Genomic DNA, 20,456 nt, shown 5'->3' on the forward strand with positions numbered 1-20,456 from the left:
TCACCCCAAAATGGTGTCAAAATAGCGCCTAAGAAATAACATTGTACAAAATTTACATTTTTTTGCCAAAACCTGCTCTACAGTCTAAACTAGGGCTCATTCATTACTGCTTTAAAAGATGTATGAAATGTTACATTTTTGGTCAAAACCTACCTAATGCAGCATTCTCCATAATCGTTGCCTGCATGTTCTCCTGCACAAATCTTGGAGGCTCATCATTTGCATCTTTAATAGTTATTTCAACAATACATTCACCAAACTGAGATATTGCACCTCGATCAGTAGCAGAAATATTCAGCAAATAGAGATCTTTTGTTTCCCGATCAAGCTGAGCACCAGTTTCCACAGTAATCTCCCCTGTTTGGAAGTTAATTCTGAACTTATCACTAGCTCCGCTGTCGATGCGGTACAAAAACTGGTTGCTAGGGGGCGTGGCATCGCTGTCAGATGCAAACACTTGAACCACTGATGTCCCAGCACTGACAGTTTCCAAGATGGTTGCAGTGTACACTGACTGGTTGAAAACTGGAGCATTGTCATTCACATCCTGGAATAAAAACAAAACAATATGAAGAAGCTCCTGTTTTTTATTTAAATAAAGTTGCTTCTTCTATTTCTTCATATGAATCCTAGTATAAATCAAAAATAAAAATAACAAATACGAAAAAGATTTCTACGATATTCATCAAATATCAAAGCCAAAATAAGGAAAAACTATAAAAAACCAACCTCAATTTCCACTGTGACATTTATACTAGAGGCAAGGCGAGGAGTACCCATATCATAGGCTTCAATCTCCAACTGTACCCGGCCTGAAAGCTCTGTCGGCAAGGCTTCATAATCTATCTTGGCCACCAGGGTTACTTCCCCTGATGTTTCATTGACGGAGAACTTATTTTGGAGACCCGCAGAGGCATGTATGATCTGGTATTTCACTTGGCTGTTCGGGGTATTAGGTGCATCATCATCAACTGCCTAGAAACAACATGCAGATTTGAATCCACTATAAATAATAATGAAGAACCATTTACCATCACTGTTGGTGTGATAACTTAAACTTGAACTTCAATTTCTGATTCAGAGTTAGACATGCTAGCAAACTGGTTGCAGCCAAGAATTTGTTTAGTATAACAATACAATGAAAACCATTATGCTGTTTAAAAGTAGCTGAATTTGCTGTGTTTTCATGCTTTGTTTACCAAAGTTTAATTGAGTGTCTAAATATGGTTGAATAGGAGGACATTAATGTCTTTGATAAATAGAGAAGTAAAACAGTTAATGCTCAAACTCCTATACCAGTACATGTATATGTAGGTTAATTGCACTCATCCCACAATCTATATGATCATATTACTTACTATTGAAACATTCAGAATTGGTTCTTTCACAATGTGTAACAGACATTTCCCTACCTTAACCACGAGGTTTCCTCTCAGAAAAGTGAGACTATCCTCACGCACAGTGACGTAATATTCCTCTCTCAGGAAAGTTGGTTTAACATCGTTAACATCCTGTACAGTAATATTGAGGTTTGTGAATGCTGTTCGACCACCACCATCAGTTGCCTCAGCTGTGAGAATATAGTGTGACACTGTCTCCCGATCTAGGGGACCATTCAGTGTAATCTCACCACTTGTCGGGTTAATCGTAAATCTGAAAAACAATCGCAATAAATGTACATTTCTAGTGAAAGGTTTAATTTTTATATATTTATTATTTACCTTTCTCTCGTCCTATGACATGTCTGACCATTATGACTTTGTAGAATCACCCCAAACCGGGGCAGTGGAATGTAATAATAACAAATATACAATATATGGTATTTTGCTTATAGCTTGTTTAAGAACTTACACGTTAGAGCCTCTTATGTTGTAGGTAATCTTTCCATTCTCTCCTGTATCCAAATCTGTAGCCTGCAAATAAATAAAACATAGAACTTAAGCTAACAGCCATGAATGTTCAAACTTTCAACAGCAGATAAAAATCCTTAATTCAAAATCGACAATAGCCTGTAATTAAGGCCATTTTCATATATAATTCCTTATTCTAAAATTGTGACAAAGGGGTTCCCTACTGTCAATGTCTCAATAAGGGTTCTTACATTCAATGTAACAATAGGGGTTCCCTACTGCCAATGTAACAATAGGGGTTCCCTACTGTCAATTTAACAATAGGGGTTCCCTACTGTCAATGTAACAATAGGGGTTCCATAATGTCAATGTAACAATAGAGGTTCCCTACTGTCAATGTAACAATAAGGGTTCTTACTGTCAATGTAACAATAGAGGTTTCCTACTGTCAATGTAACAATAGGGGTTTTCTACTGTCAATGTAACAATAGGGGTTCCCTACTGTCAATGTAACAATAGGGGTTCCCTACTGTCAATGTAACAATAGAGGTTCCCTACTGTCAATGTAACAATAGGGGTTCTCTACTGTCAATGTAACAATAGGGGTTCCCTACTGTCAATGTAACAATAGGGGTTCCCTACTGTCAATGTAACAATAGGGGTTCCCTACTGTCAATGTAACAATAGGGGTTCCCTACTGTCAATGTAACAATAGGGGTTCCCTACTGTCAATGTAACAATAGGGGTTCCCTACTGTCAATGTAGTAATAGGTGTTCCCTACTATCAATGTAACAATAGGGGTTCTGTACTGTCAATGTAACAATAGGGGTTCCCTACTGTCAATGTAACAATAGAGGTTCCCTACTGTCAATGTAACAATAGAGGTTCCCTACTGCCAATGTAGTAATAGGTGTTCCCTACTGTCAATGTAGTAATAGGTGTTCCCTACTGTCAATGTAACAATAGGGGTTCCCTACTGTCAATGTAACAATAGGGGTTCCCTACTGTCAATGCAACAATAGAGGTTCCCTACTGTCAATGTACCAATAGAGGTTCCCTACTGTCAATGTAACAATAGAGGTTCCCTACTGCCAATGTAGTAATAGGTGTTCCCTACTGTCAAGGTAGTAATAGGTGTTCCCTACTGTCATTGTAACAATAGAGGTTCCCTACTGTCAATGTAGTAATAGGTGTTCCCTACAGTCAATGTAACAATAGGGGCTCAATAACGTCAATGTAACAGTAGAGGTTCCCTACTGTCAATGTAACAATAGGGGTTCCCTACTGTCAATGTAACAATAGGGGTTCCCTACTGTCAATGTAACAATAGGGGTTCCCTACTGTCAATGTAACAATAGGGGTTCCCTACTGTCAATGTAACAATAGGGGTTCCCTACTGTCAATGTAACAATAGGGGTTCCCTACTGTCAATGTAACAATAGGGGTTCCCTACTGTCAATGTAACAATAGGGGTTCTCTACTGTCAATGTAACAATAGGGGTTCCCTACTGTCAATGTAACAATAGGGGTTCCCTACTGTCAATGTAACAATAGGGGTTCCCTACTGTCAATGTAACAATAGGGTTCCCTACTGTCAATGTAACAATAGGGGTTCCCTACTGTCAATGTGACAATAGTAGTTCCTTACAGCAATGTAAGAAAAAAGGGGTTCCTTATTTTCAATGGTACATATTGCCCATGTCACAAAAGGTGTTCTTATAGTCAATGTTACAATTGAGATTCCTTACCTTGTTTCAGTAAAGGTTCATTATTACCAATTTTATAAAAGGAGTTCCTTAATGTTAATGTTTTAGTAAAATTTTATTACCGTCTATGTTACAATTCGGGTTCCTTACCATCAGTGATGCAATAGGGGTTCCTTCCAAATCAATATTAAAATAGTCAATCCTTATTCCTTCTTATGTGACAATAGGAATTCCTTACCGTCAATGTTAAAATAGGGTTTCCTTGAACAAAATCTTCTGGAACAGATTTTCTTGTGGGAGTTTCTGGTACAAACTGCGGAGTGTTGTCATTCATGTCCTTAATTTTTACAACAACTGTAGCTGAACTTGATAGCCTCTCCGTAGTACCAATTTCTCTTGCAACAATCTGGCAGAGTGAAACATTCAGATTTTAAATTATCTTATTAATGTCAATGCTGAGTTATGTTTTATTATGTCTTATCAATAAGTCAAGGTAGCAGTGACAATATGAATTATCTAACCAAGCTTTTTCCTATTCCACCCACATATCAGATATTCTGACCCATCTTTCCAAATGAGAAAATTCTTTAAATCATGCATAATTCCCAATTTTGAGGACAATTTACTGCAAGTTCTTTTCCCAATTCCATAATTTAAGCGATAGATTTCCAGAATTTAGGTGCAAATACTTGTTCCCAAAGTACCTGCAGTTGTTGATAATTCATAAATATAAAGATTAAAATTTGTTTATACACTTTGTTAAAGCCACAGGAATGAATATATGATCAGTTTTGCATGCTTTATTGAAACTAAAATAAAAGAAGTTGATGTTAACTTTCTTTCAATTTTAATAGCAACTCCTGTAAGTCATGTCAGTATGAAACAATTTCTCTGGCTGAAAATGTTCTACAATGTCACTTACCTGGAATGTAATCTCTTGAACTTTCTCATAGTCAAGGGCCGACATGTTTTGTACCCGGATCAGGACAGATGACTCTGCATAAACTTCCAAGGGCAGGGGAGAGAAATCTGTATAGGGTTTTCCATCCTTCTCCAGGGTTAGGGCAAAATGGCTGTTTGCAGTCTGTGTAAGAGAAAAATCAAAAATAAGTTCCACAATAACACATTTAAACCAACAGCTTGAGACTTTTATTGATCTAGTTTCATGCTTCAAAACTGCTCCTTTTAGAAATACTTTTTATATCTATTTTAACCTTTAAACAATCTGACAGAATGCACCTTTATCATTAACATGACAACAAACCACTCTGATATGAATATTCATAACTGTTTAGCCAATGAGGAGATTAACAAGTCACATGGGTACACTAGACAAACCGATGCATAAGGACTTCGATTCAATCCACTCTATTGTTAATTACCACAGGCGATAATCAAGTGTGCTTATAATCTGAAGTTGTGGCAATGTTAATTGTACAGAACCCAGCTCACCTGATCAATATCGGACACATTCATAACAGCGGGGCTCGTGAATGTGACCGGCACGCCCTCCTGCATATTCTCCAGAATCTCAGCCTCGTATCGGCTCTTGTAGAATGTTGGGGTGTTGTCGTTCACGTCATCTACCTTGATTGTTACAAGTGTGGTCGCTGTTCTCATTGCCATGGGTTGACTCTCATCGTCCTCCACAGCCTACAAAAGTTCATAATAGGTGATCCGATCTTAAAGCTCGAGACCCGGGTCTTGCATGCACCAAATTTTTATGTTATGACAAAGTGACAGTACACTTACCAATATTTTACAATGCCACCCAACTATTCATGGGTGTCGGACCCAGTGAAGGTATCAGTCTTGTTAGGTTGTTTTGGAATGGTGAACAGACAGAATGTAACCAGAGTCAAAGCTACCCTCTTTTTAGTTTGCGCCAGTGTATAGCACTGTCAGCAGGATGCGCTTTTACCGTCCTTTCTACTAAACGGTTAGCAATTTAGCATTATGACGGGCTTCTCAAAGATATTTTTCAAAGTCAGTTACTAAACACTGTTTATGTAATGCAAATTTTGCCTCAAAGCCCCACCGACCTTGACATTGATGGCGTACACGCCGCCTTTCTCCTTTACTGCAGGACTGTCACGGTCCAGTTGATTCTTCACGGTTATTTCACCAGTTCCACTGTTTATATTGAAGTTGGCAAAATATCCTGTACAAATTTAATAATGGAATAAAATTCTTTCCTTAAAATATCCATGACAAAGTTTGCTTTTTCTTCAATGTTATTTAGCCAGTTTTATCTTAATAAGTTAATACCAACCTTTTTTCTTTTTATGATAAAATAATTTTACAAGTTATTTATATAGAAACATGTAGGCAATCATTCTTTCCATTAAATAATACATAATTTATTGTAATTTATTTATGAACTCCTTCATTTAAAACAACTAGTAAAAACTGAGAAAAAAAACAACAACCAAAACTTTCTAAATTCAAAAATATCTAAGACTAAGTTGACATGAGATTACAATAAAGGCTTTTATAACTGTCCTACTTTAATCTCTTACTTTTTCTTAAGGTTAGTCGGGGCACACAGATAAATATTTCAATCGAACGCTCCTTGATGGGACATACAGAGATTAAGTTAAAGCCTTTAGAATGTGCAAAACATGTTAACATAAACCTACCCCCTGCAAAACTGTATGACACAGAATTAGGAACATCTTTGTCACCATCAAGTGCTGATACTTGAATGACCAAGGCACCCTGTAATAAAACAACTTGAAATATATCATATGTTACATATAAATAATGATATCTCCAAAGAAACAGAAAAGTAACTCCCTTGAATATTCATTTTCTGCTAGGATTTATACGTTGTTTTTTTTAACCATTTACAGAGTATTGGAATGGTTTAATGTGTATCAAATTCATGACAGCGTTCTATTCGCATTTTATTTAATCAGCATCTTGTATCGATTGCTTCTGTTTAGAACTCTGCTTGATGACATTAAAGATGAAAGCTTGTGAATATGAGTAGTGATATACAGAATGATGTTGTATTGTAGATGTCATTATTAATCATACCAACTCAGCTCAGTTGATCAAGATGGATCAGTTTATCTATTCCAATGCTTGCCACATTAAAAAAGAATTTTCCTGCTATGGAAAAATTCAGAGGCTAATTTTGGGAACAAATCAGGGTCTATCACGGGAACCAGCTATGACAGAGAAGGGTTAAAAGCGAAAAATAATAGTTTACCTACTACCTTTAAAATATTCATTTTTGTATCAAAAGAATAACCAAATATTAATTTTGCCATTCATTTGCATCCTAATTATATTTCCCCATATAATTACACCCCATATTCTTCAAACATGAAGGTCCCTTTGGACACCTAGATAAACATTCCTAGGGAAAACCCTGAATTAAAGATATTCATGTATGGGAATTGTATTTGACTGTACAGTGTCAGTGTGAATACTGTGAATAGTTTACGCATTATGGCCAACAGTTAAGTTTTAGCATACGACAAAATGACAATACTAAATACATTTCTCTCTAAAAAAAATATTCAAAGATTTTTATATTACACAACTCAAAACAGCCCAGTACATTCTAAAGTAAAATTGATAAACTTGAGACGACAGATGCCATCAAATTGTGATTAAGCTTACAAGCACAGCTCATCTATATAGAGGTCGATTTTTGGTCCTGTATAAAAGCTGTTTAGTAACTTTAATTTACTGAGCTAACTGTATAAGACCGTACCACAGTGGCATTCTCCGGTACATTAGCACTGTATGGGAGGTTGGTGAAATATGGAGGCTTGTCTTGAATGTCGTTTATTCTGACCAGCAAGCTGGCCTCTCCAGTACGACCTCCTTCTTCTCCGCTATCCTGTTTAAAATATTACAGAAAGATTCAAACATGAATTTTTAGTATGTATATTTACAAAAACAAACAAGAGGGCCAAGTGGCCCTGAATTGCTCACCTGTCATATATTGCACAGATTTTTTAAGTTTTCTCTATAACACATAGAGAAAACCCATCAGCCCCGGGGTGTGGCCAATTTTGACCCAGGGCCATAATTTGTACAAACTTTGTAGAGGTCCACTAGACGATGAATCATGCTAAATATCTAAGCTCTAAGCCACGTAAGTTCTGAGGAGATGATTTTTGAAGTTTTAACTATAAACATATAGAGAATACCCTAACCCCCCAGGGGTCGGGGCCAATTTTGACCCCAAGGCCATAATTTTATCAATCTTTGTAGAGGTCCACTAGACAATGAATCATGCCAAATATCTAAGCTCTACGCAACGTAAGTTCAGAGGAGATTTTTGATTTTTTTTTACTATAAACATATAGAGAAAACCCATGACCCCCCCGGGGGCGGGACCAATTTTGACCCCAGGGCCATAATTTGAACAATCTTTGTAGAGGTACACTAGACAATGAATCATGCCAAATATCTAAGCTCTAGTCCAAGTAAGTTAAGAGGAGAAGATTTTTGAAGTTTTAACTATAAACATATCGAGTATACCCATGACCCCCCGGCCTTGGGGCCAATTTTGACCCCAAGGCCATAATTTGAACAATCTTTGTAGAGGTCCACTAGACGATATATCATGCCAAATATCTAAACTCTAGCCCAAGTAAGTTCAAAGGAGAAGATTTTTGAAGTTTTCACTATAAACATATAGAGAAAACCCATGACCCCCCAGGGGCGGGGCCAATTTTGACCCAAGGGCCATAATTTGAACAATCTTGGTAGAGGTCCACTAGACGATGAATCATGCCAAATATCTAAGCTCTAGTCCAAGTAAGTTCAGAGGAGAAGATTTTTGAAGTTTTAACTATAAACATATTGAAAATACCCATGACCCCCCGGCCTTGGGGCCAATTTTGACCCCAGGGTTATAATTTGAACAAACTTTGTAGAGGTCCACTAGACGATGAATCATGTCAAATATCTAAGCTCTAGGCCATGTAAGTTCAGAGGAGAAGATTTTTGAAGTTTGCACTATAAACATATAGAGAAAACCCATGACCCCCCGGGGCGGGGCCAATTTTGACCCAAGGGCCATAATTTGAACAATCTTGGTAGAGGATCATTTGGTGATCCTACCTACCAAATATCAACGGCCTAAGCCTTGTGGTTTGGGAGAAGAAGATTTTTAAAGTTTTTCCTTTTGGTTGCCATGGCAACCAGAGTTCTGCATGGAATTGAATTCTTTGAACAACTTTGATAGAAGACCACCCAAGGGACATCCCTATGAAGTTTTATTAATATTGGCCCAGCGGTTAAGGAGAAGATGTCTTTTAAGTAAATTGTTGACGGACGACGCACGACGGACGACGCACGCAGGACAAAAGGCGATCACAAAAGCTCACCTTGTCACAAAGTGACAGGTGAGCTAAATATGCCAAAGTTAAGCTTGCTAACTTGATCATTTCTAACAAGTAACATTACTATTAAACTTTAAGATTTTCAAAAGCGACAATAATCCCTTAAACAGTTGTATATAAGACTAATTTGAACCAATAATAATTGTAAAGAATGCAAATTTAACTCGTCAATTACGCACATTGACGTAGAGTTTGTACTCGTAGTAGTTGTATTTGTTGGCGTCCAGGGTCGTGTTCACCTTCACCTCACCGGACACAGCATCAACCTTGAAACTGTACCTGTAGTCGTCAGACACCGCCTGACCCACCGGCTGAAATGGTGGCCATTTTTTTTTTCAATTTATATTCATTGGTCAAGCTATAAATTAAATTTCCCCTGAATAATGGTATTTTTATTTATGTTAACCAACTTTTCCAGGAGCTTTAAGAACATACCTACCAACAATACAAACTTCTTAGAAAATTAATACACAAGAAAAAAAACAATAAAATCAATCTTAATACTAAAAACTATTTAGTTGTTCATCATTTTAATGACTCACAATTATAGTTACCATAGAATCGAGCCAATGTTTAGAATCTACGAAACTATCTTCCTCATTGCATACCTTCATTGAGTATCGTAGAATAGTACCAGTGTCCGGATCAGTAGCTTTGACCGTGGTCACCAGAAATCCATCACCGGAATTCTGAATTATACATGTGGTAAAATGAAAACACATATCTATTGTTCATGAGGCAGAGGCATTTATTTGGCTATTTCTTCAAAACTGATCATCATATTTTGAAAAATGAGGATGTGTTTCGACTTACTGAAAGTACTGCTTACATAAATTCAATCACTTCATTTTAAGACTGTACCTCAGCTCACTTTTCTTTCCCATGGGTTATGACATACATTTTGAATACTAAACATAAACTGTTAAAAGACACTTTACCTCATTAATGTTGAATTCATATCGATTCTGCTCAAACTTTGGGTCTTCATCATTCACATCAACGACAAATACATCAATTCCTTGTTGAATCTGAAAAGCAAAACAGATTCAACATGTTCACACTGATGACAAATGCATCAATTCCTTGTTGAATCTGGAAAACAAAACAGATTCAACATGTTCACACTGATGACAAAAACATCAATTCCTTGTTGAATCTGGAAAACAAAACCTGGAAAACAAAACAGATTCAACATGTTCACACTGATGACAGATACATCAATTCCTTGTTGAATCTGGAAAACAAAACAGATTCAACATGTTCACACTGATGACAAATACATCAATTCCTTGTTGAATCTGGAAAACAAAACAGATTTAACATGTCCACACTGATGACAGATACATCAATTCCTTGTTGAATCTGGAAAACAAAACCTGGAAAACAAAACAGATTCAACATGTTCACACTGATGACAGATACATCAATTCCTTGTTGAATCTGGAAAACAAAACAGATTCAACATGTTCACACTGATGACAGATACATCAATTCCTTGTTGAATCTGGAAAACAAAACAGATTCAACATGTTCATACTGATGACAAAAACATCAATTCCTTGTTGAATCTGGAAAACAAAACAGATTCAATATGTTCACACTGATGACAAAAACATCAATTCCTTGTTAAATCTGGAAAACAAAACCAACCTTAACTGCATTTTCAAGATAAAACTAATATGAGTGTTTTCAAATTGACCTTACGCCAAATGCAATACCAAAGCTTTCCCTAACAAATTATAAGCCCATTATTTTTTTTTAATTTGATAGTAAGCTACTCTTGAAGTAGATTTACTGTTATTTACCAAACATTAAACTAAAGAAATAAATTTTAAATTGTTTTTTTTGGCTTTTTAAAAATAGCATTAATTTTTCTGGGTCTGGTTCTCATCTCAGACTCAAGATGAGAGTGAATGAGAATATCTGCCCTAGAGAAACAAACAAACACCATGAATACATAGGCTACCACACATATCGTCAATGAACATGAGTTACACCCAAGATCTCGCATGAAATCGACATCAAGGCTATGACAATAACTCAATTTCATTTCTCAAAAAAACAAGATAAGATAATCAACTTAAAAAACAATGTTGAAAGTGGGCAAATTTAAGTACATGAATGTGTCAGACTTACATAATTGCCATCACCTGATGGGTTGTCTTCAACAGCAAACAACAGTTTCTTGAACGGACTTGCCTGTAACATAAAATTAAAGGTAAAAATATGGAGTGTTCTTTAAGTTAAATTTATGTGTTACAACCATTTACATAATATCTTGTAAACATTTTCCTGTAAATATTTTATTTATGTTGGACTTCTTTTTTTCTTCTTGTTCTCTGAACAGTAAATGTAAAAAATAATCATAAATACTGTAGTGCTACAAGTCTATGTTTAATTAACAATGCTGAACATCATACAGTATAATCCCTGTCGAGCTTTTGTTTAAGGACAACATCCACTATTCTTCCGTTGGTGTTATTTCCCCTCTCATTCCTCAATCCCACAATCTGATTGGTCTCATGATTTGTGGGAATGGAGAAATGCAAGTTCTGCGGGCCGTCACTGTCCGTTGCCGTAAGGGAAAATAAGATTGAACCTGAAAATTAAAGCAGTCTAAAATATGGTGGTTATGTTTCACATTTCCATGTATCCCTGTCCAATCAAATTTAAATTTCTTAACAATCGTGCAGTATTCCCAAAACTAAACCCATTAACAGCAATCATTGTCAAACCAGTGACAAACATTCAAAAGTAAAAAAGTTGTAACCGGTTTTATTTTCAATATCACATACAATGTTTTGCTTTCACACATCAAGCTGCACATCAATATACAAAGGGCCAAACCCAGTAGCTGCAAACTAAAAGATGACCACATAAGAAAAGAAGAGTGTTGGATTTACTTACCAATTGCTTTATCTTCTTTGATCTGATAAATTTGATTTGAAGACAGAAACTGAGGACTGTCATTGCCAAATGCTGAAAAATACAGTAGGGTAGACATTATAAATATCCCGGCTTAATAAAGGAGGTGTGAAGGTAGATGGAGGGTATGTTTGACTATCTATGGTGTCAATGCCATTTGGGATTATCAGAACTGTTAGGTTTAAGAGCATAGTGTACAGACAGAGAGTAACCATGGGTAGAGTACCTCTGGTTCTTTACGCAAGCGTATATTATTAACAAAAAAAGGTAGGAATGAACAACAGAAGAAAGAATGGAGGGATAAGAAAAGGAGGGAGGTAAGGAGTGAGTAAGGAAATAAGAAAAGAATGATAAAACAGAAGGACTGAGGCAGGAGGGTTCTGAGGAAGGGGATAAAAAGTGATTAAAAATAACAAAGGGATAAAACAATTGAAACAAGAGCACCGCGGAGTGGGTGCCAACGCTCGTCTGAGTTATGAGGTAAGGTTAAAGTTTTTGGACGACGACGACGACGCAGACGCAGACGCAGACACAGACGACGCCGACGACGCCAAGGCTATCACAATAACTCGACTTTTTTTCTTCGAAAAACAGACGAGCTAAAAAGGAAATGAGAGAAATGATTGAGGTAAGAAGAGGATAAGAATGGAAGAAACTGCCGGTAAAAATCAAGGGAATAGAGAAATAAACAAACTACATGTAAAAGGGAAGACTTGTGAGGGCGCACTGAATGGGGAGGAAATAGATGGGATGACTTGAAGACAAGGGTGCACTGAAGGGGGAGAAATTAGATGGGAAGACTTGAAGACAAGGGTGCACTGAAGGGGGAGGAAATAGATGGGAAGACTTGAAGACAAGGGTGCACTGAAGGGGGAGGAAATAGATGGGAAGACTTGAAGACAAGGGTGCACTGAAGGGGGAGGAATTAGATGGGAAGACTTGAAGACAAGGGTGCACTGAATGGGGAGGAAATAGATGGGAAGACTTGAAGACAAGGGTGCACTGAAGGGGGAGGAAATAGATGGGAAGACTTGAAGACAAGGGTGCACTGAAGGGGGAGGAAATAGATGGGAAGACTTGAAGACAAGGGTGCACTGAAGGGGGAGGAATTAGATGGGAAGACTTGAAGACAAGGGTGCACTGAAGGGGGAGAAAAAAGATGGGAAGACTTGAAGACAAGGGTGCACTGAAGGGGGACGAAATAGATGGGAAGACTTGAAGACAAGGGCGCACTGAATGGGAAGGAAATAGATGTAAAGTCTTGAAGACAAGGGAATGGGGAGGAAATAGATGTAAAGTCTTGAAGACAAGGGTGCACTGAAGGAGGAGGAATTAGATGGGAAGACTTGAAGACAAGGGTGCACTGAATGGGGAGGAAATAGATGGGAAGACTTGAAGACAAGGGTGCACTGAAGAGGGAGGAATTAGATGGGAAGACTTGAAGACAAGGGCGCATTGAATAGGGAGGAAATAGATGGGAAGACTTGAAGACAAGGGTGCATTGAAGAGGGAGGAATTAGATGGGAAGACTTGAAGACAAGGGTGCATTGAAGAGGGAGGAAATAGATGGGAAGACTTGAAGACAAGGGCGCATTGAATAGGGAGGAAATAGATGTAAAGTCTTGAAGACAAGGGTGCATTGAAGAGGGAGGAAATAGATGTAAAGTCTTGAAGACAAGGGTGCACTGAAGGGGTAGGAAATAGATGTAAAGTCTTGAAGACAAGGCTGCACTAAAGGGGGAGGAAATAGATGGGAAGACTTGAAGACAAGGGTGCACTGAATGGGGAGGAAATAGATGGGAAAACTTGAAGACAAGGGTGCACTGAAGAGGGAGGAATTAGATGGGAAGACTTGAAGACAAAGGTGCACTGAAGGGGAAGGAAAAAGATGGGAAGACTTGAAGACAAGGGTGCACTGAAGGGGGAGGAAATAGATGGGAAGACTTGAAGACAAGGGTGCACTGAATGGGGAGGAAATAGATGTAAAGTCTTGAAGACAAGGGTGCACTGAAGGGGGAGGAATTAGATGGGAAGACTTGAAGACAAGGGTGCACTGAAGGGGGAGGAAATAGATGGGAAGACTTGAAGATAAGGGTGCACTGAATGGGGAGGAAATAGATGGGAAGACTTGAAGACAAGGGTGCACTGAAGAGGGAGGAATTAGATGGGAAGACTTGAAGACAAGGGCGCATTGAATAGGGAGGAAATAGATGGGAAGACTTGAAGACAAGGGTGCATTGAAGAGGGAGGAATTAGATGGGAAGACTTGAAGACAAGGGCGCATTGAATAGGGAGGAAATAGATGTAAAGTCTTGAAGACAAGGGTGCATTGAAGAGGGAGGAAATAGATGTAAAGTCTTGAAGACAAGGGTGCACTGAAGGGGTAGGAAATAGATGTAAAGTCTTGAAGACAAGGGTGCACTGAAGGGGGAGGAAATAGATGGAAAGACTTGAAGACAAGGGTGCACTGAAGAGGGAGGAATTAGATAGGAAGACTTGAAGACAAGGGCGCATTGAATGGGGAGGAAATAGATGTAAAGTCTTGAAGACAAGGGTGCACTGAAGGGGTAGGAAATAGATGTAAAGTCTTGAAGACAAGGGTGCACTGAAGGGGGCGGAATTAGATGGGAAGACTTGAAGACAAGGGTGCACTGAAGGGGGCGGAATTAGATAGCAAGACTTGAAGACAAGGGTGCACTGAATGGGGAGGAAATGGATGTAAAGTCTTGAAGACAGGGGTGCACTGAAGGGGAAGGAAATAGATGTAAAGTCTTAAAGACAAGCTCGCACTGAAGGGGGAGGAATTAGATGGGAAGACTTGAAGACAATGGTGCACTGAAGGGGGAGGAATTAAATGGGAAGACTTGAAGACAAAGGTGCACTGAAGGGGAGGAAAAAGATGGGAAGACTTGAAGACAAGGGTGCACTGATGGGGGACGAAATAGATGGGAAGACTTGAAGACAAGGGCGCACTGAATGGGGAGGAAATAGATGTAAAGTCATGAAGACAAGGATGCACTGAAGGGGGAGGAATTAGATGGGAAAACTTGAAGACAAGGATGCACTAAAGGGGGGGAAATAGATGGGAAGACTTGAAGACAAGGGTGCACTGAATGGGGAGGAAATAGATGGGAAGACTTGAAGACAAGGGTGCACTGAAGGGGGAGGAAATAGATGTAAAGTCTTGAAGACAAGGGTGCACTGAAGGGGGAGGAAATAGATGGGAAGACTTGAAGACAAGGGTGCACTGAAGAGGGAGGAATTAGATGGGAAGACTTGAAGACAAGGACGTACTGAATGGGGAGGAAATAGATGATGTAAAGTCTTGAAGACAAGGGTGCACTGAAGGGGAAGGAAATAGATGTAAAGTCTTGAAGACAAGGGTGCACTGAAGGGGGGGGGGAATAGATGTAAAGTCTTGAAGACAAGGGTGCACTGAAGGGGGGGGGAAATAGATGTAAAGTCTTGAAGACAAGGGTGCACTGAAGGGGACGGAATTAGATGGGAAGACTTGAAGACAAGGGTGCACTGAAGGGGGCGGAATTAGATAGGAAGACTTGAAGACAAGGGTGCACTGAATGGGGAGGAAATGGATGTAAAGCCTTGAAGACAGGGGTGCACTAAAGGGGAAGGAAATAGATGTAAAGTCTTAAAGACAAGCTCGCACTGAAGGGGGAGGAATTAGATGGGAAGACTTGAAGACAATGGTGCACTGAAGGGGGAGGAATTAAATGGGAAGACTTGAAGACAAGGGTGCACTGAAGGGGGAGGAAATAGATGTAAGTCTTGAAGACAAGGGTGCACTGAAGGGGGAGGAATTAGATGGGAAGACTTGAAGACAAGGACGTACTGAATGGGGAGGAAATAGATGGTAAGTCTTGAAGACAAGGGTGCATTGAAGGGGGAGGAAATATATGTAAAGTCTTGAAAACGAGGGTGCACTGAGGGTATAGGAAATATATGAAGATGAAATGTGATGAAAATGTAAAATAGATATGACAGAAGGATGGAAATAAAAAAGGCTGTAGGAAGGAATGAGTAGAAGGAGATTAAAAGGAGGGATGGAAAACAAAGAAATTACTTAATAGACTTAATATGTACTACAATAAATCATTCTGTGAACACTTGTTTAATTAAATTAATGTCAACATGGTGGTTATTTTGAACAATTGCTTCATTAGCTAACACCAGGTGTTGTATGAAATATTCATGCAGACAGAATACACCATCATAGGTCATCAATAGTTTCTGGTGAAAGGACTCAGCAGTCGGAGCATTACTGTCAGGATAACAGTGACAGCCATGTGATTGGGGTTCTATTATGCTGTCCATCGGCTGATTGTGATTTTTTTCTGTTTGAATTTAAGCCAAATAATTATAAATTAGGAAAGTCAGCAAGACAGCTTACTGAATAATGTATGTGTCAACAATGACTTAAAATATGCAAGAGCATCATTTGTAACACAATTATAAACTTGGAACTAATTGCTGCATATTTTGTTGGATAAGTTCTATCAATGATTCAACGCTCTGCCAGCATCAGTTGCCATGTAACGTCATTACATTGTCACATCATTTCATAATTAATAATTCCAGTTAGAATTCCTGTAAGGTATATGTTTCTTGATAAATGGGGAATATTTATAAATTATAAGTTTGTTTATTCAGCTTGCAAATATACATGTAGGTAACACATGATAACAATGCCATCCGAGGGCAGAATCAAGTTAAGTAACTCATTTATCTGTTAGATTATATCACATAATTAAAGAAGATCCTCATTATCAGTGACAGTGTTTTATAATGTAGATAGATAGGTCTCTTCATTTGTGCCTTTTATTAACCATGACTGAAACTAAATTGCTACAGTAAATTCAGTAAAATCCATTACTTTCACATGCCCAGATGCAACCTAAGATTAAGAAGAAGAGCACCGAATGCGAATGCCGACACTTGCCTGTTTTTCTTAGTAGATCATATGAACCCTAGTTTCAAATGAATATATATTTTAACATCATCTTTGTGTACTGAACACATGTGCCAATTTATTTTAAAATACCTCTGTGCATGACAAAGCTGCAGCCCGGACATGACCAACTACACTGTATATATGCATAAAGGCAGCATTCCATAATGATTAGACTTCAAGTGTGTCCAAGACCTCTGAGGTAAGGCCGTGTGTCTTGCCCGTGACACGTTGTCTTTATGTACCAACACAGGTTCTTAGTTATTTTAAATCCCTCTGTTCATGACAAAGTTACAGCCCAGACACGAAAAACATGGACGAATAGATGGCGCACTTTTTAATATGACCTACTTAAGGGGTGTTGAAAGAAAGAAAACTACACAAACCTCTTTGCCACACTGCCAGCAGAGTGACAAGAATGGGGATGAAATTATGTGGAGGCATTTTCAGGGGAAGTAACTCAACAACACCTCCAGTTGCCTCCCTTCTCTAGGATGATAATCTCCCTTCTAGTGGCTAGATTGAACTTCTATATCCTGAAATGTACAAATTGAATATATGTGTAACATTGTGCAGACAAACTGGTAGTTTATCTCATTTGTTTCACAATGCTGGTATGCAATCATTTCGGATGAAGAAAAAATATATGGTATGACAATTGTATTTCTAATTTTCTCATTTTGTAATAATATTTTAACCACCTGCATATTTCAAATTGATTGTTAGTTATTGTTAAGAATTGAAACTTAAAGGCAAAGTTTTCTGAGATAAGATGTCCTTCTTAATCTTATGAAAAGAATGTTTACACTGTAAGATATCCTAACAGGTGCACACTTATGAGGCCCTGATATATATATATATATTCATGCAGATCCACTTGTTTAAAAGTCAGTGGCATTGAATGGTGACCATGGATTAATAAAAAGATACTGGTATCTGGCTAAATCAACCATGAGGGCTTAAATATTGGAATCCGGTAGGGGTGATATCTAGCTTATCCAGGAGACGGTCCTCTAAATTTCTTGTTTGCCTTTAACATGGTTCACAGCTACATTCGACATTTGTTGCCCATTTCACATGAAAAATCTTCAAGGTAGTTAAATAAAGAGTGCTAAAGAAAATAACAAACATTTCAGTATGAGAACCAGACCATATTTGTATTGATCCAAATCAAAGAAAGCCCAGAATGCCTTTAACAACTGACAGGCTCCGTTTAAACAGACTCTGGATAAAGTTTCATCAAAAGACTTTAATTGGTCTTTAATTTTACAAGCCATCTGTTTCCATACTATATCAATTTTTTTATCAAAAGGCCAACTAAATTAATTATTGATGAAATTAAAGCACCGCAATAAAGCTTATAATGATGAAAGAGAAAAATGTCTTCTTATTGCTATAAATTCTCCACATTTGCGATGCAGATACATTTTGTTATATATTAATTACAAATAGACATGCAATGTTTTGCTTAAGTTTATATATATATATAGTTAGGACAGAAACCTGAAGAAGCTCAATGGAGGCACTGTATGTACCACCCCAAAAACGTTTTTGTTAGATTTTCCCTTTAAATCAGAGTTTTACTTGAACATATATGTAAACTCCCCTTCCAGGAGGATCAAGGATGTCTTATTTATAAAAGTGTTGCTTTTTTCAATACTTATTTTGTTCCACATTTAAACATTCTGAAAGTAAGTTAAGATACATTAATTCACTCTGTGGTGCTTATCATCCCAAAAAACGAAAATGACGAAAAAAAAATCTTCCAAAATCTTTTTTTAATACTGTTTTCATGAACATCGCAGTTTCAAAATCACTTCAACAACCAAACCTCTGATAGCATGTAACCTGAATGATAGCATTCTTTTTAAAATGATATGAGACTCCATTTTCCCTAATACTGATGTGCAGAGCGCTTCTCAAAATTAATCCCATGCATGCTAATGATAAACAAAAAACTGTTGCTAATTAATAGTTATGTAAGTTTCATGTTACCTTAACTTACCTGTCATAGCAGAACAGTGTTGTGGATGTACTTATTCAATTATAAATTTCTTCTTCTTTTCAAAGGATTTACTATGTTCATGCAAAACAAATCTCTCAAAGAAATTAGCTACTGCATCTAATTCTTTTATTAATGACGGATCCTGGGTTTAATGGGAGAAAGACAAAATGATAGACACCCAAATCAATGTTATCCATAATCTAACAACAGTTTTACATCAGCACAACAAAATCAATTACACCACGCCATGACAATGCCCAACACACTTATTGATTCACACATCAGGAAATGCCACTTTTGCCATTAAATCATGAATTATGAATCTTATAGCATAAAACAAGTATGGTTTTCTAAGCCTCATTTAATTCACATTGTTGACTAGTTTGTGAATATTTTATGTAAGAAGGTGGAAATGCATACAATCCCTCTGCAACTAAAATGCACTTCTAAATTTTTGCTCCACAATGGAAGAAAGGGGTTGGGCAGGGTGGGGTGGGGGAGGGGTAGTGTGCAGAAATGTTGCAGGGAACAATAGACAGTGGATGATTCCAAACAAAAGTAAAGATTTTCAGGTTATAGAACACTAAATAAATTTCCTATATATATTCTATGGTGAATAGCGTGTGAAATAACAAAACAACACTGATTTCTAGTGTTTTACACCCCCAACACCATATATTATATTGGATGGTAGTTTCGACATAAATTTTGAGTGATAAACTGTTTACTACTTACTAAATAATGCATTTATGGAAAATATTAATTACTGATTGTAACAGTGTATTAAAAAGCTGAAAACGCACAAATTTTTAATGATTGGGGAGTGATAAAGGATTTACTTTCGTCTCATGAGGTAGAAATACGTGTTTTCTGCACCTTTCTTCAAATTAAACTCAGTATCCTTCATATGAACCATTGTTTTCGACATTTATTTATCCTTTTTGATATATATAAAACAATTGTATTAATTAATTAATTTGTAAATCTTATTTGAGAGCAAGAGTGCATCTTTAAACAAAAATATTTCTTTTAAGAAAAACAAAATTGGTTGAACATAACCATTAGGTATTTGATAAAGTTGTGCAATCACGCATAGAAGCACAAATATAGTGGTGATAATGTAAACAAAGAAGTAGAACAACCATATCATCCAGCATGTTCAGCTTCTAAACCTAAAAGATGAAACCTAGCCAATGGTCAGATAAGGTATAACGATTCTTTGATTCACTGTCATGTGTTTATTTAAAGAAAAAAATGCATGTAATACTGTCTTGTCACTTCTGATTTGGTGAAATTTGCCCCTTAAACTAGGGTAGGAGAGTTTACCAGAAACAGACATTTTGTTTTAGAAAATTTTATTCAAGCTAGGTCTACAGTGCCTTCATTTTTCTACAGCCAAATACCAAAGAGAGTGAATGGAATTTCTTTTAAAATCACGTAACAATTTGCACGCTAGGATTAATGATGCTTTTAACAATGGTCTTCAACCAAGTATTTTAATGATAGTTTAAACAACAAAATTTGCAGTTTGAGTGAAAGTTTACAACAAAGACCAATATTCACTGATTCGCTGAACAAGGGCACCTCAAGTGGATGGCAATGCATGTCTGGTTTTTTTGTTGATGCCTAGTTAACTG

The 20,456-nt window shown here is 37.4% G+C and overlaps 1 protein-coding gene across 1 annotated transcript in view; it reads right to left on the reverse strand.

Annotated features, from left to right (window-relative positions):
- Positions 1–20,456, reverse strand: part of LOC128213025 (cadherin-23-like) — a 63,882-nt gene that overhangs the window by 24,226 nt on the left and 19,200 nt on the right. The window contains exons 2-18 of the mRNA XM_052918503.1: positions 17,201–17,350; positions 11,831–11,902; positions 11,344–11,522; positions 11,060–11,122; positions 9,862–9,951; positions 9,532–9,612; positions 9,103–9,234; positions 7,282–7,410; positions 6,197–6,275; positions 5,600–5,718; positions 5,010–5,210; positions 4,480–4,641; positions 3,796–3,963; positions 1,852–1,913; positions 1,413–1,653; positions 730–975; positions 154–547 (exon numbers count right to left, since the gene is read on the reverse strand). Of these exons, the coding sequence (XP_052774463.1) occupies positions 154–547; positions 730–975; positions 1,413–1,653; positions 1,852–1,913; positions 3,796–3,963; positions 4,480–4,641; positions 5,010–5,210; positions 5,600–5,718; positions 6,197–6,275; positions 7,282–7,410; positions 9,103–9,234; positions 9,532–9,612; positions 9,862–9,951; positions 11,060–11,122; positions 11,344–11,522; positions 11,831–11,902; positions 17,201–17,258 (2,476 nt within the window). The 5' untranslated portion in view covers positions 17,259–17,350. The remainder of the gene's footprint in view (positions 1–153; positions 548–729; positions 976–1,412; positions 1,654–1,851; positions 1,914–3,795; positions 3,964–4,479; positions 4,642–5,009; positions 5,211–5,599; positions 5,719–6,196; positions 6,276–7,281; positions 7,411–9,102; positions 9,235–9,531; positions 9,613–9,861; positions 9,952–11,059; positions 11,123–11,343; positions 11,523–11,830; positions 11,903–17,200; positions 17,351–20,456) is intronic.

Source organism: Mya arenaria, chromosome 2, assembly GCF_026914265.1.
Source record: "Mya arenaria isolate MELC-2E11 chromosome 2, ASM2691426v1".
Lineage (NCBI taxonomy): Eukaryota > Metazoa > Mollusca > Bivalvia > Myida > Myidae > Mya > Mya arenaria.